At 51.4% G+C, this 18,345-nt stretch overlaps 1 protein-coding gene across 6 annotated transcripts in view; it reads right to left on the bottom strand.

Annotated features, from left to right (window-relative positions):
• ESRRB (estrogen related receptor beta) overlaps positions 1–18,345 on the bottom strand; it is a 170,881-nt gene that overhangs the window by 52,290 nt on the left and 100,246 nt on the right. For all 6 annotated transcript variants that reach the window (XM_027066226.2, XM_053224754.1, XM_053224757.1 and 3 more), the window contains exon 2: positions 2,891–3,300. In XM_027066226.2, coding sequence (XP_026922027.1) covers positions 2,891–3,300 — 410 coding nt within the window. The remainder of the gene's footprint in view (positions 1–2,890; positions 3,301–18,345) is intronic.

Below are 18,345 nucleotides of genomic sequence, written 5' to 3'. Positions count from 1 at the left end.
CAGGCTCTGCGCTGTCGGCCAGGAGCCTGACGCGGGGTTCTCACTCACAAACTGTGAGATCATGACCTCAGCTGAAGTCAGACACTTAACCGACTGAGCCACCCAGGATGCGCAGACGCTTAGGGGACTGTACCCTGGTTTGGAGCCTTAGGCTAGGCCTGCAAACTCACTCAGCTCTAAGCTTTAGACGCCAGGGTCTGGAGGGCAGGTGCTACGGTCTTTCTCTCCCGCCCCCCACCAGTACCTCTCTCAGAACACTCACACGGTACCCGCTGGTCTTTGTGAGGCTGTCCAATTACTGGTCTTCCTCTTTATACTTTAACTATGTTTCCACATTTTCTACAACCATTATGTCCAGAAACAACAGTCAAAATCCACGTTAGAACAAAACCAAAGACTTAATGAAATGACTAGAGCAAACCATCAGCTTTACAGTGTACTTTTCCGGGTTCTAAACAGAAACCTCTTCCCGGTTGTAAAGGAGAACCAGAACTTGTGACAAAGGAAAGAGACAAGAGCAGCTGAGCTCTGAATGCACGAAATGCTGCTCTTTGTCCTCTGACTTCTAGGAAAAGATCATTATCCTCTTTGTGGAGCAAATAATTAAGACTGTTTACAAATCCTTCAAGTGGGCTTTTGAAGTGCTGAGGGCACTCTCAGCGCCCGGGCCTCTGCGGAGGGAGAGCAGGGTTTCTGAGTCTGCCCCAGCCTCTACTTTCAGAAAATCTGATCCAGAACCCTCCAGAACCCTCAGTGAAGAACCACACGGAGTGAAGAAAACGGGATTGTCTCCTAAAAAGCAATTTTTCAAAAGCTGACCTCAAAGAATCTAAAAAATCTTACCGAGACCATTTCCTGATCTGGGAAGAAAACAGTTGCCGTCTCAGTGACTTAAACTGGTGGAAACATGTCATGTTTATTGGTCAGATACCCAATGATACAGATGGGCTCTCAGACTGGAGGTTTTCAACCCTGGCCGAGGCCGGAGACTCCCAATTAATCACACAGTGCTTTTCAAATTCCGAGATTCCAGGGTGTCCTCCCAGACTCAGGAGTGTGAAGCTGGCAGGGACTGAAATGTGTGCGCGCACCGTGCTAGAGTCTAGCACAGTGCCTGATGTGAACACAGTCCGTAAACGCTCGCTAAAAGCAGTGCGTATCATGGCTCCTTCTCAGGAAGGTGTAAAGAACCCGAGTCTGGGGTTCTAGGAAAATGTAATTTTAACTGCTTCATTCTTTGGTACTGGTTGAATTCTTACCTTTTTTTTTTAAGGGTTCACTTAAAAAAATAACTATTATCTGTAACTAAGATAGCCAAAATAATTTAAATCCTAAATCAAAATATACCGTTTTACTTACATCTATGTAATTACAAAAGCCCACCGTGTACGATAAAACAAAGTGTGTGTGTCTTAGTAATAATACCGTCGTAAGTAATATTGTAAAAGTGAAAATCATACCTGCAAGCATTTATTTAGCACTTACAAAGCACCAGGCAATATTATAAGTGCTTTGTACATACCAACTCACTCTTCTTTTAACATCTCTATGTGAAGAAAGAATGAGAGCATCGCACCTTACCGAGAAGGACATGAACCCAGAGGGAAACTGAGGCAGCATGCCCAGGGGCATCTAGCCGTAACGGATGGTGCTGTCTGATCCAGGAACCCGCTGGACAACCACTACACCACAACGTCTCAACTAACAGGGAGAACTGGAAACATGGCCAATCTTAAGGCCCTCAACTAATTTAATGAATAAATAGTCACAAGAAATTTAAACAAATATTTGTTGAACGAAGACACGGAGAGTCATCCCAGGAAAGCTCAACCTGACTCTTCCAAAAATGAAATGGGAAAGGGGGGGAGGGAAGACACCCTGAGGACAGCCAGGCAGGGCCAAGGGACGGGACAGGTGTCCCTGGGTTTGGTCCAGCCTGGCTGCAGTTTCTGTCCCAGTGGAATGGCATCACCCCACTTCAGTTCCATGCACGAGGGGGGCTGTTTGTCCATCCACAATCAACAGCACCTACAGCAATGGCTGGTGCTTAGTGGGTGCTCAGTGGACTCCTGATGAAACGAATGGCCCAAGTGCTCTGCCCATGGCCTCCTGCAGTAACACCCTTGGCTACCATGTGCCAGGTTCATTCCTCTGGCTGGACCCTGTGCCATGAACTTGATAACAGCTCTGGGAGAGTGTTCTCATCATCATCCCCCATTTAACTCAGGGCGACTTTCCAGAGGCCACCCACCAAGGCTCTTGCACACCTTCATAGGAATCAATCACTCACATACCCTCTGAAAGAGGCCGCCACCCTCGCTTGTGGCCATCAGAACACGATTCAGCTGCCACACAGGCGCACTGCAACAGCCCTTGAAGACAGGCCATGCGGCGATCAGACAGGGTGAGTGGGTTTCCCTTGCTCTGATGGCCTGGCTCTTTCCCAATTGAGAAAATATTTGTGTTTCATTTGTGCCCTTAAAAGATCAAAACAACAACTCTTTCTATAGCAAGGAAGTCTGGAACTGCAGGGTAAAATAACATGATTTTCTCCCCCAAAAAGCAGCTCATTAGGGACACGCTCTTGACCGTGTTCCCCACACCAGTGAGAGGCGCATGCACAGTGCATTTGTGTGGGGTTTCCCGGGGTTTTCTGGGGCACCACAGGGGAGTGACTGCGTGTCAACGACAGTGCTGGAGGTAGAGTCTCGTGGGGAATCCCGAATGAGAAACCCTGAGAGGCCGGAAAGGGGCTCTACCAAACCCCTGCTGTAGCCGCGCGCGGGGACCGACCCGGCAGCTGGCGGGAATCACCGGGTTTCCCCGCTGCACCTGCAGGCAAGGGCGCCCCTGCACGCGCCCACCCAGCCCCTGCCCTGCCTTCACGCACCTTGGATGGTCCTCTTGAAGAAGGCCTTGCAGGCCTCGCAGGAGGCCACGCCGTAGTGGTAGCCGGAGGCAATGTCCCCGCACACGAGGCACAGGCGCTTGGGGATGGCGTTGAGCATGTACTCGCACTTGATGGCCGAGTCCTCCATGAGGCCGCTGGCACAGTCCTCGTAGCTCTTGCGGCACGGGGTGCCGCCCAGCCCGGCGCCTGCGAACATGGGCGGCGAGTCCAGACCGTTGGCGTGGGCGCCCAGGGCCAGGCCGAAGCCCCCGCTGGCGTCGGACGAGCCGCTGGGGCTGTGGTGGCTGAGGGCGTCGATGCCCGAGGACGGGCTGGACGGCTCTGTCTTGATGAAGGAGCCGCAGCTGGAGCCCAGGTGCCGGTCGTCCGCGGACATTCTGTTCAGCAGCCTGCGGACACAGAGCACGAACAAGTCAGCTCTGCGGAGGGTGCGGTGGGTGTGACGCCGGACCCAGGAATTAGCTCTGGGCTCCGGGCACCGAGTGGGCGGGGCGGCTGGGAGGGGCTGAACGCTAAGGCGTTGGTGAGATAAAATGCTGGCCCAGAAGGTCAACTGGTCAGGACACTGCACAGCCCAGAGCAAGTTTCTGGCATTACCCCCCAGAACCTTCTGAGTCCTCAAAGAGAAAACTAGGGTTTTATTTTATTTTACTTTATTTTATTTATTATTATTATTATTATTTTTTTTTTGAGAGAGAGAGAGCACAAATGAGGCAGAGGGAGAGGGAGACAGAATCCCAAGCAGGCTTCACACCCAGGGTGCAGCCTGACGCGGGGCTTGATCCCCTGACCGCTGAGATCATGGCCTGAGCCACAATCAAGAGTCTGACATTCAACCCACTGAACCACCCAGGCGTCCTTTAAAAAACCACGTCTATTGGGGCGCCTGGGTGGCTTAGTCAGTTGAGCGTCCGACTTCAGCTCAGGTCATGATCTTGCAGTCTGTGAGTTCGAGCCCCATGTCGGGCTCTGTGCTGACAGCTCGGAGCCTGGAGCCTGCTTCCGATTCTGTGTCTCCCGCTCTCTCTGCCCCTTCCCCGTTCATGCTCTGTCTCTCTCTGTCTCAAAAATGAATTAAAAAAAAAAAACAACTACGTCTGATCGATAAACTTTAGATTAGGCACCCCAGCTCTCTGCGAATTGCTGGCATAAGGGTGACAGACAAAACAGCTAGCCAATCTTCCTGCACAACAAAAGTACATGGTGGCCATGGCTGGAAGTCTGAGCGTGCTAGGCCCTGGCCCAGACCCCCTCAGTACTGTGACCTGATAACCCCTTTCACCCAGCTCCACTGAGGCATTGGGTAAGTCCAAGCTTGGTGCTTCCCCAACATGCCGCCATCACTGAGACTGGGACCAGACACACCACCAAGGCACCTGGCCAGGGCAAGAGGCAGGGCTGGTGGCAAAAGCTGCTCTCTGGGGTTTGCCTCTGGCCCAGGGCACATCTGGAAGGTGGCTCCAGGCCCCCTCCCCCTCCCCGTCCCTAACCCTTCAGCAGGCTGGCTTCCCAGCCCCACCCGGCCCCAGAGACTGTGTCTCCAGGAAGTGACATCAGGCGGCCCCTTCCAGCCTTAGGTCCTCGCATCCCTAGCAGTTTCTTCACCCTACATTTCAAGCTCTGAGCGTTCCTACCTCACCCACAGAGGCAAGGGAGCATTACCAACATGACAAGGTCACTGTGAAGGGTCCTAAAGGTTACCTAAAATGAAAGTCCCTTCTCCCAGAACCATGCTGGGTCCACCTGTCCTTGACCTGGCCTGGCTGTGTGGAGGCAAGGAGCTGGCCAAGGCTTATGCCCGTGGAGCAGGTGAAAGGAAAGAGAGAAAGATCTTGGAGAAGGAAAAGGGCTGAATGATCAGTGGTATGGCCGCATTAGCAGAAAGATGGAGGGGTCTCAGTACCGGAGGGTCCGCTGGGTAGCAGCCATGGTCCACCTCTAATAATGCCCAGAGGGAGCCCCTGTTTCCTGAACGGTCCTTTGAGGAAAGGACTGGTCACCACCAGGGAAAGGGCTGCTTTGCAGCACCCACAAAGCCCACCCCCACACCACCAAATGCAATCTCACGATGGGAGGGGCCGCCGTCCCTGGTGTCACTAATGATTTCATAGTTAGTACACCTCCCGAGGGGTTGTCCCATCCATCTACATTTGAACATCTGCAGGGACAGGGAACTCATTGCCCCACAGGTGGTTCTAATCAGAAACTGGGAGCTGCAGATAGAAAGATAAAAGATCCATGTGAGGTTACTACTCTCAAGTTTATCTACTGGAATGCAGCGTCTAAAGATAGAGGCTCTCAGGTCTCTTCTGTTCCAAATGTAACGTTCCCAAGTCCCCTGAGACGCCCTCCCACAAGCACCATGTTTCCCTTATATCGGCAGAGGGTGCCCTAGTTGAGGGTCTCCTCTGGGTCCTTTTATAGCTCTGGCTGGTGCGCTGTGATCGTCCTGGGTTCCATATGACCACCTGCCTCCCCTCCATCCACCAGCAGGTCCCTGGTATGTCCACAGGAAATGCCATCAGCCTGGCAAGGCACAATCCAAGCAGAAAATCTGCCCCGGTAGGCACCTTTGGGTTACCTCCCCACAGCGTCTCTGCACAGGGCAGGCAGGGAAAGCTGACCAGGGGTCCTTCCACCTGTAATCCTCTCCTGCCCACTGCTTTAGGCTCTGCGGGTCACAGGAACACCCCAGGCCCACAGTGACGAATCCTGCCGAGGAGATGGCTCCCAGACTCCAGCCCTCCCTCCCCATCCCTCCCTGAAACTCAAAAGAACTCCAGAGGTTTCGGGAGATACACTTGACATTAATGGTAATTATAGCAACAGCACTAGTCCCCCTACCCCCTTATCTGCAGTGTCAGTTACCCGACGTATCACCAGGTCAACAGAAGCCTAACACCACGTCACAACGCCGACGTCATCCACCTCATTTGGTCTCTCTCTAAAAGTAGGCCTTTTGTCATCTCATCCTCGGAGACTCCAGGGGCTGAAGGAAGCAAACTTGACCCTGGCCTCCGAGCGGCACAGAAGTCCAGCCACTACTTTACTGCCCGCATCCCAGTTGTGTGTGTTTGGACAGGGGCAGGGTCCGAGGACTTCATTCCTCTTCTCTTTCCCACGACCAGGATTTTGGCACCCCATCCCCACCCCGCCCAGGATGTCTTATCTAGGGAGAGGCCACACCTATTCCAGCCACCTGCTGTGTGCCAAGTGCTGGCCAGAGGACAGGAAAGGTCACGACACACACAGCCCACAATCTCAAGAACTTCGTTCTCAGGGCGCCTGGGTGGCTCAGTCGGTTAAGCGGCCGACTTTGGCTCAGCTCATGATCTCACAGTCCGTGTGTTCGAGCCCCGCACTGGGCTGTCTGCTGACAGCTCAGAGGCTGGAGCTGCTTGGGATTCTGTGTCTCCCTCTCTCTCTGCCCGCCTCCACTCACGCTCTGTCTCTTTCCACCAAAAAAATGAATAAACGTTAAAAAAAATCTTTAAAAAAAAGCTCATTCTGTCTCAGGAAGAGCAGACTAAACAAACACAAGTGTGCAGAGCACCAGAAAGAGCCAGGGGGTACTACCCTCACAGGGGCGCCCTTCCCCCCCCCCCCCGGCTCCCGCCGCTGGCCCCACCAGTCTTCATTCATTCACTGTTCATTCATTCATATTTGCGGACTGAATGAACACCCCCTCCAGGGGGGGCACAGCTTCTTTTCTGTGTGGAAGATTCCTTCCAAACTTTTCTGTTTTTTCAAGCTTAGGAGTCGCCGGGTCTGTCCTCTGCCCCAGAGGCTGGCCTAGACCAGTTTAGTGGCCATCCACCAAGGGCGGTCACACTCTGGATGCCTCCTTTTCTACCACAGCCTTTTAGTCCTCACAGCCTGTCTGCCAGACATTATCATCCCCACCTTACAGAAGAGAAAAGCTGGAGCTTGAAGCTTGTCCCAGGTCACCTGAGGGACAGGAGAAGCTTGGACCTGAGCCGGCCCTGTCTGACTACAGACGCAAGCTCTTTCTTCTGTGGCGCTCTGCCTCCCGTCAAACCAGGCCTCTGAAGGACCTGCCTCCAGCAAGAGCCTCAAGCTTAAAGCCCTCAAAACCTGAAGAGAAGAGCTCCAAAGCCCAGAACCTTCCTCACAGCCATTTCTTGACCTGCAGTGTGAGAGTCGAGAACTCTCTGGGGGCACAGAACCCTTCTAGGCTACCGGGTCCTCGATGCACCAGGCAAGGGACAAAATTTGCTGGAGAGGCCAGACCCTCCACGAAAACCTTGTGTCCAACTCTCCTGACCTCTGGCACGTCGTTCATGCATTCCAAAGCAAAATTTAAAGGATGGGAAAGAAAGAAGCCCAGGAGGTGGGGGGAGAAGAACCGGCCGGAGGAGCTAAAGAATATAAAAAGCATTTTTTTTAACGTTTATTTATTTTTTTAAGAGAGAGAGAGACAGAGAGGGGGGGGGGGGGAGTAAGAGTGCAAGCAAGGGAGGGGCAGAGATAAAGAGAGACACAGAATCTGAAGCAGGCTCCAGGCTCCAAGCTGCCAGCACAAAGCCCAACGTGGGGCTTGAACCCTTGAACCGTGAGATCATGACCTGAGCCAAAGTCAAGACGTTAAACCAACTGAGCTACCCTGGAGCCCCTATAAAGAGCATCCTTTAAAACGCTTTTTAGGGGTGCCTGGATGGCTCAGTTGGTTAAGTGCATCCTACTTCAGCTCAGGCCATGATCTCATGGTTTGTGAGTTTGAGCCCCATATCAGGCTCTCTGCTGTCAGCACAGAGCTCCCTCTCTGCCCTGTTCCCCTCCCCCTCCCCCTCTTTCTCAAAAATAAACATTTAAAACAAATAAACTGCTCTTTAAAGCATGCTTTAAAAAGAGTGTGTGTGTTGGAAATGCAATGAGTAGGGGGTGGCAGCAGGTCACGTGTGGCTACAAGGTCAGCGGAGATCAGAATGGGCAAGCGTCCACTGCAGCGAGCAGTCAGGAGGAGGCAGGTGATATCGCCAGGGAGTGTCAAGGCTCAGTGGGGATGGAGACCACTGTACCGTGGCTGGAGGAGGTCATGAATGCAACAATTCTTTCCAGAAGTTTGGCTGCAAAGGGTAGAAAAGGATGTGAGAGTGGGGTGCCTCCTGGCACACCTTCAGACCTTCAGGCAGCACCATTCCCTTGAACTTGGGATCATGGGGGCAGATAAAGAATGTTTTGTTGTTACTGTGGGTAATTGTTGGTTTTCTTTGATGAGGAGGGGCATGTGTTAAGAACACAACCAACAAAACTAAAAGGAAACCTTTGTATGGGAGAAGATATTTGCAAATGACATTATCAGATAAAGGGTTAGTATCCAAAATCTATAAAGAACTTATCAAACTCAATACCCAAAAAACAAATAATCCAATGGAGAAATGGGCAGAAGATATGAACAGACACTTTTCCAAAGAAGACATCCAGATGGCTAACAGACACATGACAAGATGCTCAACATCACTGATCATCAGGGAAATACAAATCAAAACCACAACGGGAGATCACCTCACACCCATCAGAATGGCTAAAATTAACTCAGGAAACAACAAATGTTGGTGAGGATGCGAAGAAAGGGGAATGAACCCTTCTGCACTGCAGATGAGAATGCAAACTGGTGCAGCCACTCTGGAAAACAGCATGGAGATTCCTCAAAAAATTAAAAATAGAACTACCCCAAGATCCAGCAATTACACTACTAGGCATTTATCCAAGGGATACAGGTGTGCTGTTTCAAAGGGGCGCGCGCACCCCAATGTTTTTAGTAGCACTATCGACATAGCCAAAGTATGGAAAGAGCCAAAATGTCCATCGATGGATGAATGGATAAAGAAGATGTGGTGTATATATTCAATGGGATACTACTCAGCAATCAAAAAGAATGAAATCCTGCCATTTGCGACAACACTAGAGTGTATTATGCTAAGCGACATAAGTCAATCAGAGAAAGACAAAAATCATATGACGTCACTGATACATGGAATTTAAGAAACACAACAGACGAACATAGGTGAAGGGAAGGAAAAATAAGGTAAAAACAGAGGGAGGCAAACCATAAGAGACTCTTAAACACAGAGAACAAACAGGGGGTTGCTGGACGGGAGGTGGGGGGGATTAGCTAAATGACTGGTGGGCATTAGGGAGGGCACTTGCTGGGATGAGTTCTGGGTATTAGATGTAAGAGATGAATCACTAGGTTCTACTCCTGAAACCATTACTATACTATATGTTAACTAACTTGAATTTAAATAAATATATTTAATTTTTTTAAAAAAAGAATGGAAGGAACTTAAGGTTTTTAAAAATTATGGGATCCACACTTTGCAGTTTGCCTTGGGCGATCCTGATCCTACCTGCTAAGTACCCATCGCCCCCGCTTTACTCCCCAAAGTGGGCAATGAATTGCATGGTGACTCTACGTTCAATGCTGATGGTAAAGAACAGATCAAGATGCACAGACTGAAGATATAAAAGGTAAAAAATGTCCGCTTTTCCCAAATTCCAGTTCAATCTTCACCAGAGTCAACTGAGGTGCTTGCTGAACAGGTGGCTGCCTGGGCCTGACCTGACCACAGTCATAATTTGTACATGCATCTCTGCAAGGGGGGCCCAGAAGTCTGCATTTTCAGGTTGGCTTGTTTCAGCAGCCCAGTTGTGACTTTAGGGGCATCAGGTTTGAGTACCATAGGAATGATGTGGCCAGGGGGCCTGGCAGAGGTTTGACGTGAATCTGGAATGCAGGAAGAGAAAGGAGCTGAAGCAGTAAAGGGGGGTGGGGGGGAGGTTGGCCGTGCACAGGGGAAGTCTGTGGGTGGCAGGGGGAGACCTGAGAGCCCTCGCCTCTCTGTCCCCTCCACTCAGTCTGTGAAGGGAGGCACAGGGAGTGAAGGCTACGGGCAGGAAGTCTAGGAAAAGGAAGAGAGTTTGCAATAGCAACTGGGAGGGGGGTGGTGGTGGGAGGAGAGAGCAGAAATCAGGGCCTCCAGGGTTCACCAGGCCCCTTCGCTCACACTGCAGGTGCACCAACGCAGGGGGAGCCCCATCTCCTCCAGCAGCTTAGATCTGGGTTTCTCAACCTGGGCGTTACCGACATCTGGGGCAAAGGACTTCTTGGTTGTGGGGCCGTCCTGTGCACCGCAGGGTGTTTAAGAGCATCCCTGGCCTCTACCCACTAGATGCCCCAGCCAGGGCAACCCAACCCTGGAAGAGACATTGCCAAATGTTCCCTGGGGAAAAAAATCACCCCAGAATGAGAACCACCGCCATAGATGTATGAGGAAAGAGGGAGCGCGGGGCGGGCCGCAGTGGGGGGTTGGGTGGATGAATGGTGCAGGTCTGGAACAGAGGGGGTGAGAGCAGAAAGTGCAGAAATGGAAGGAAACCGGGGGAGGGACCAGGAACAGGGTGGACTCCGGGACTTCAGGCTGAGGGTGAGCAGAGGAAGGAGCGAGAAAGTCGGGGGAATGCAGATGGGGTCAGGGAAGATGTCAGAGGTGGAGGTTGCGGGCCAAGGCACAGGTGGGGGGAGGTGGCCACAGGGTGGGTGCCGCGATGGCGTGCAGGGAGGGTGCAGCCTCGCGATGAGGGGCCGTGGCAGACGCTTCAATCTGGGGAGGAGGGGGTCACAAGGAGTCCATCATCTGTGGTTGGCTGGGACCCAGTTCCCGACTGGGTCGATGACTATTGACTGTATGGGAGGGACAGAGGCCCCATGGAAGCAGCCTCTGCAAGAGCAGAAGTCAGTGGCTGCAGGCCCTCGAGGCATCATCCCCCCCCCCCCCCCCCCCCCCCGGGATCCATGCAGAACAGGAGCACAGCTAGAGCTGCCCTGGCCTCAATTTCACCAACCATCTGATTTGGCATGGCCTCCCTCCCACCCCAGCGCGCTCTCTGCCCCTGGCCCTCTTCACATCCAGCGTGGAGCCTTGTGCCTCAGAGTGGCTTGGCCTCCAGGGGTGCCTGAGCTCACTGGAGGAGCGGGGTGCGTGGTGTCTCTGCTTCTGCTGGACAACGGAGTGGGTTGAAGATTTTCTTCATATGGAGACCAAAAAATCTTGGGGAACTCTGAGTGAAACCCAAACAGTTGAGCTATTTTGCCACACATCTGTCGAGGAAGAGAAACTCCCGCGTGCCAGCAAGAGACAATTATAAACTTTTACGCTGGACTCCCAGGGACCTGGCCCCCTGAGGACGGCCTGCTGGGCAGACAGCAGGAGGGAAGCTTCCAGAGGAACAGCTCAAGGAGGGAAGCGCGCTTTGAACTGGCCCGGTTAGCCTAGGGCCTGGCTTGCTTTCCTCTGTGGGACAAAGCCCACCTCACCGCGCACAACACAGCAATCCAGGAGGCCTGCAGAGGGCTGCGCCCACAGCCCCCTTTTGGCTCTGTGCTGAGGCCACACTTGTAAGAGCAAAACCAGTGACTGTCACGTAAGGGTTACAAGCCTGCACGCTGGCATCAGATGAGCCAGTTCTGCCACGTATTAGCTGCTGACTCTGAGGCCAGCCTCAGAGTGCCCATCTGTAAAATGGGCCCAATCACCTCCTTCATAGGATTGTTCTGCGTGAGCATAAACTAGTGTATGCAAAACGTATAGCCCGAGCTGGTGCCCAGCAAAGCACTCTGTAGACGCTGGCTTACTGTTGTGATTCTCCCCGGAAGCCCCTTCTAGAAAACTCATCATCTGGCCGCCTGTGGTCAAACCCAGCAAAGTCTTCCCTCAACTAAGTCCCCAGATATAGAATGCAGGATGATTCCACATGGAACTTGCCATTTACCAGGAGGGAAAGTGGTTGGTTAGGCAAATTAAGAGGATAAAGAAGCCTAAAAACGGCAATCCACTATACAGAAGAAAAATGGTTTCTGAACACTTGAGAGACTTTTATGTACATTTCTATAATTAATTCGTTAGCCAGGGGCCACCAGAGCGATTCATTATAGCAGACCCTCAGACCCTCCAGCAAAGCTTTATTTGTTATGAATCAGCCCCTCAGGGAACCTCAAAGTAGCCCAGCTAAACTTCCTTTAAAAGTCTCCGGGTGCCTGGGTGGCTCAGTCAGTTGAGTGTCTGACTTCAGTTCAGGTCATGATCTCACGGTTCATGCGTTTGAGCCCCGCATCAGGCTCTGAGAGGCTCTGTGCTGACAGCTCAGAGCCTGAAGCCTACTTTGAATTCTGTCTCCCTCTCTCCCAGCCCCTCCCCTGCCTGTGCTCTCTCTGTCTCTGTCTCTCTCTCAAAAATAAGTAAACAAAAAAACCCTTTTTAAGAATACAGGGGCGCCTGGGTGGCTCAGTTGGTTAAGTGTATGATTCTTTGTTTCAGCTCAGGTCATGATCTCACAGTTCATGGGATGGAGCCCCGAGTCAGGCTCTGTGCTGACAGTATGGAGCCTGCTTGGGATTCTCTTTCCCTCTCTCTCTGCCCCTCCCTGGCTTGCTCTCTCTCTCTCTCTCTCTCTCTCTCTCTCTCTCTCTCTCTCAAAATAAATAAATAAGTAAATAAATAAGTAAATAAACAAACATAAAAATTTGTTTTAAACATTAAAGAATATAGAAGGAGCCCTTAATAGGGGATGGGATGCAGAGGACCACATGGCTAAATGTGAATAATGTCCCCGCCTCCTGTTGGGATAGGGATTCAGGGGCACTTACTACACAGGAGGAAGGGAGGAAGCAGGGAAGGGAGGGAGAGAGGGTGAGGTGGCCAATGATGACAAGTATTAGGAAGCAAGGATTATAATTAATCCAATCCTATACATATGAGGTCCAGTAATTATATAATTTTTTCTTAAACTCACGTATTTAATTCAAATGGACTTTCCCCCTGAGTAGTCTAAATCACCTATTTTAATATGTGATGTTTTTATCAGTTGTATGTGATTGAAACCTTACATATGTGTATCTTTCAACAGTAGGTCTGTTTTCCTGGACAGACACACTAGCACAGCTGGGGTCAGTGGCCTGTAAGTTACAGATTCTGCTGTCCACCCTGGCGACCTACAGATCAGGGACTAAAGCCCCGAGAAGCTGGGACTCACTCCAAGTTACTTACTAGAGAGCCAGGCTGGTTGGGGTTGAGAGACATAGTGAGTAGTGGTGACCCCCACCCCCTCCCCGGGAGAAGGGGCTTACTCTGGCAATGCCCCACCTGCCACCCTCCACAGCACCGCTCTTGTGGTGGCTCGATTTTATCTGGTCCCCTCAGAATACTTTTCCTAACACTCCTCTTTCTCCCCTTGGGGCCCTCTCTGGGACCGAGGACTGCAAAATGACCCAAAATCAAACTGGCTTCAGCAAGAGCCTGCTTCCCCCTGTGTGCTAAAGCTATGGCAAAAATCTGTAATTAAGCATCTTGTCTTAGAGAGATTAGTCAAAACCAGACTGGTCCCGGACAACTGATTGAAATCTCGTTCCACACAAATTACGGCATGGAAAATAATGATGGGTAATTAGTGCCTTTCAATCGGGGCTTTTTATCCATGATTTTCCAGGCCGCATCCATCATAATGAGAAGAGAGAAGTTCTGCCGAAGCAGGGGGAGATGAGCGGATGCAAAGTGGGAGTGCCCCGGGACAGCTCGGAGGGTCCATCGACCAGCCGAGCTCTGGCCCGCAGCGGACAGCCTCTGTGGCTCTTACCGTGGCTCTCCGCAAATTAGACTAAGGGGCCCCTCTGGAGAGACTGATCCCAAACCTCAGCCTTCACCTGGGTCCTCTTAGTGGAGTCCCCTCAAACAAGACCCAGAGGTGCCTCGTGGCTCTTCCGTGAGTCCCCTTGGCCAACTCTGGGCTCCGAACACCACAAAAGGGAGTGTTTAGAGAAAGGGCAACATCAAAAATTCAGAATATGCCCCCAAACACACCGCAAGGATTCTTCCTTTCAATAGCTACCGGAGATCTGACATCTACGAATTGATCTTAACTCTTGTGGAATCTGGTCTTATTTTCACCTTGCATCAAGCCGCGATGTGGTATAAACATCCCACCTACTGTCACTGAATACACCTGGCAATTTCTAGATGGTACTTGATTCTCACAGCAGCCACGGTGCTGGGCCACAGATCTTAGTGGTTGGAGCTGGACTGCCTGAGTCTGAATTCCAGTTCTGCCTCTTCCAGGGTATTTAACCCTTCTGTGCTTCAGTTTCCTCATCTGCAAAATGGGGGTGCTGATTATAGTGCACACCTCAGAGGGTGGTCTTGAGGATTAGCGAGTTACTACAGAAAAGGGCTTAAAACAGTGCCTGGCACATAGTACGTGCTCAATAAGTAAATGCTGCCGGTTATGACAGCAGCCCTTTCTGGGTAATGACATGGCTTCCATTAGGTGCCCCTTAAACATCAATCTCACTGCAAGCAAGACTGTTTACTCTCTGTCTCCCAGCGTTCATCCATCCGGGCACTTTCCTATCTACCATTCAATCACGAATCTGTGTACCTCTCAGTGTGCTGGAACTTCCACCAAGAAAGTCCCTTTTTAGGACATGGGTCCCCTTATTCAGGTACTACCGGAACCAATTGTCAGAACTAACTAGCCTCTCTCCTGGGAGCTGACACCTCACTCCAACACTCCGTCTCTCACATGCATGCTCATGCATGCGTGCGCGCGCGCGCACACACACACACACACACACACACACACACACAGCTCCGTCCCGCGGGAACTGCCACGTTCTCACAGACCTCCACCCCACTGGCCCAGCTCATTGACCCAGGGGTGTGCAGCTGACTGGCTGGGCCAGTGAGTCTCTCCCATGAGACATGTGGTGATGGGGCTGCCTCTCCAGGGACAGATGCAGGAAGAGGGACAGCTCAAGAAATGAGCAAGGTCACACTTTGCATCAGTGTGCGGCAAGGGAGGAAAAACTCGCAGCTGGCAGCAGAGAAGGGTGCTGGCCAGGGGCAGAGTCCCCGGGGTCTTAGTCATTGTTGGAAGCTGTTCCGAAACCCAGGAGCACTCTGCTCAGGTGAGCGAGCACAGCTTGACCCCCTGACGCAACCTCGCACAAGGGGCATTCTGATACTTAACCAAAAGGGCAACTCATTCGTTCATCCACTCCCTCCCTCACTCAGACATTCCGTCACCATCCCTTGAAGATCTACAGCGTGCCGGCCACTATTCTAGCCCTGGGGATGGATCGGCACACGAGGTGGAGAGTTTCCTGCCCTCAAGGAGTGACAATACCATATCTCACTGACCATCTTTTCGTATTTTAGCATCTTGGCAATCGGAATGCATCTTGAATCGATGGCATGCTATAGTTTAATCTGATTAGCGGTTCCAAGAATAATGGTGTCTTGAACAATAGATGATGACATAGATTAATGAAATATGATGAACAAGTCTAGCTGAGGCTGCTAGGAGTTCACCGAGAGCAATTTCATTTCTTCCTAGACATCAGGGAGACTACATTTCCCAGCCTCCTTTATGGGGAGCTGTGACCATCAGCGAGGTGCTGGCTAATGGAATGTGGGCGAAATGATGTAAGTCACTTCCTCTCTGGCCCAGAAGAATCTCCCATGGTACTCCCCACGCTGCACCCCCTGCTCTCCCTGTCTCCCCCCACAGGTGGGCCATACAGGATCCAGGCAGAGGATCCAGGAGAGAGCCCCAGGGCCCTGGGGGAATGGTAGAACCACACACCAGAAGGAGCCCGAGCCCATGAATGACCTCATGAAAGGCTACCTGTCGAATGCCCTCCCCAAAATGTCATATGGACAAGATGGAAACTTCTGTTGTGTTAAGCCACTGAAACTCTGGGGTTGTACGTAATAATAACTAGTGGTATCCAGCCTAATACAATAATTAAATGACCAAAATAGTATCCATTCAGTTAGTGATTAGTGCAGGGGAAGGGAATATAAGGGAGGATGAAGCAGGGCCAGATAGTGTGGCCAAAGAAGGCTTCTCAGAGGAGGTGACATTTCAGCAGAGGCCTGGAGAAAGAGAGGGAGGGAGGCATGTGGGGAAAGTGCTGAGTTGGAGGAACAGCAGGGAGGCAGGGAGAGGCAGGCAGGGCCCTCTTCCAGCAAGAGAATTCTGACCAGGCCAGGACCTCAAAGTGCCTCTGATCTGTCCTTGGCTGCCTGCCTTTGCTAGAGACCCCAGGGATGGGGAGAGTCCCAGTTCAGGAAGCAGCCATTCCCATCCTTTGGCCACTCAGAGTAGTTTTTTTAAAAAGTTATTTGTGGGGTGCCTGGGTGGCTCAGTCAGTTCGGCGTCCAACTTTAGCTCAGATCATGATCTTGTAGTCTGTGAGTTCAAGTCCCAGGTCGGGCTCTGCACTGACAGCTCAGAGCCTGGAGCCTGCTTCAGATTCTGTCTCCATCTCTCTCTGCCTCACCCCTGCTCTCACTGTCTCTCTCTCTCTCTCTCTCTCTCTCTCTCTCTCAAAAATAAAATAAAAACATTAAAAAGAATTTTTTTAAGTTATTTGTGAAGAGTCACAATACTTCTTCTCTCTGCAACTTCCAGTTATAGTTTATACAACTCTTTCCCTCAGTACGTACAGAACAAGTCTATACAACAGCCCTCTTGATTGCTGAAGGCAGCCTTCTGCTCCCTGGTGGCCCTGTCCTCACCAGGATCAGCATCCCCTGGTCCTGGGATCGCTCCTCCTCACACTTTGTCCTTCTTTCAGAATAACTCATCTGCTCTGTTTACTTCTCACAAAGACGAACATCAGAACAGAGCACAGCCTTCCAGGTACGTTCGGGTAGGTGCTGAGCAGAGCAGTACTGACACCCTTCTCCCCCTTAGACACTATACCTCTGTTGATGCGACCCGAGACTGAATCAGCACATAAGCTGTGTGGCTCACACTGCCGACCTCCCCTCTGCTCCTTGTACAATCACACACCTGGGTCTCTTGTGTGTGTGCTATTGCTGGGCCTAAGTCCCATTTCCCTCTCTGTGTTCCTACAGGGCAGTGTGCAGACCCAGTGAGGGGGACGATGTTTCCATCCACCACCCGGTCAAGGCAGCGGTCCTTCCTGTGTGATCTTGTGCACAGAGAGGATGACACAGGAGGCTTGGGGCTCCCAGCACCCTTTTCTCTGCCTGACTCAAGTTTTCAGTCTCTGTGCTAATGGGCGGTCTGGGCAGATGACAAAGACAAACATCTTAACTCAGGTGGACAGGTGGGGACCTGGCTCTGAAGCCAACTGGGAACCTGCTTGCCACCTGTGTCGTGACAATGAGAGTGCCCACTGGCCAAGGGCTTACTCCCTGCGGGGCTCAGGGCCACATGCATCCTGTCACTGGCAACAACCTGTTGAGATAAGTACTATCGTTTCCCCCATTTTGCTAAATACCTTGGCAGGGGTCACACCCAGAAAGTGCTGGAGTGAGTTACAAATAAAGGGAAGTAAGTCACAACAGTCCTCTGCTCAAAGCAGCCAGGGGCCCTCAAGGTCTGACCCCACCAGCAGAGATGCTATCCCCTGCCCACTCTGCCCCGTGGTCACTCTGTGCCAGCCACACTGGCCTCCTGGCCATTTCTTGATGACACCCCCATGCTCCGACCACGGGGCCTCTGCCCCCTGTACTTGAGGGCAGGGTTGTGTCTTTCTTTCCCGCTGTTTCCTGTGTCTAGAACACTATAAACACAGGCTCCATAAACATTGGTTCATGAACAAATGAATGAGGAGGTCTGAGAGTTGGGTGGAACAAGAATTCTCAAGGCCTGCACTCTCTTCAGGATGGGACGGTCCCAGGCCTGAGCCCCGGGACAGGACCGCAGTCAGAGCGAGGAATCCAGCCGGCAGTGTACGAGCAGAGCCCAGAGACCCAAGTCCAACAATTCCCAATGAAAGGACCCTAAAAGATCAACCTTGCCACCGGTTCCCATAGAATTCTGCTGATCCTGGCTTTAAGACTTTACAAATGACATACGGGTTTTTCTTACTTTCTGGGGGGGTTTTTGTTTTTGTTTTTTTAAGCACCCAAAATCATACGAAGTGTTTCGAAGAAAACGTAGAGAAGCTAACATCTCAGACCCACTCATCGAGAAATCTGGGTTCAAACTGTTCAAAAAAAGGTATTTTCATACAAAAAAAGTCAATGTAATTTATAAAGCCTTCAGGAACTGGGGCTGCAAAAAGCTTGCTTTGACTTCAGAACTCTGACTCTGTACAACTGGAAAGGGTTCACTGCCACTCCCCGACCTCGGGGCCCAGGCGCAAGGATTCTGGGCCCAGACCATCTGGGTTTGGATCCTGGCTTTGTCACTTACTGGCTCTGCCACCGGCCGCTTAGCTTCTCCGTATCTCAGTTTCCTCATCTGCAAAATGGGTCATATAAAGACACTTATCTCGTAGAGTTTCTCTGAGGGGTAAAAGACACAATCAATGTAGAGCACCCACCGCAGCACCTGCTCACGGTAAAGTGCTCAGTAAACACAAGGTGTTACTGTTAGCTCCT

This window comes from Acinonyx jubatus, chromosome B3 (genome assembly GCF_027475565.1).
Source record: "Acinonyx jubatus isolate Ajub_Pintada_27869175 chromosome B3, VMU_Ajub_asm_v1.0, whole genome shotgun sequence".
Taxonomy (NCBI): Eukaryota; Metazoa; Chordata; class Mammalia; order Carnivora; family Felidae; genus Acinonyx; species Acinonyx jubatus.
This window is presented reverse-complemented; position numbering and strand designations above follow the sequence as displayed.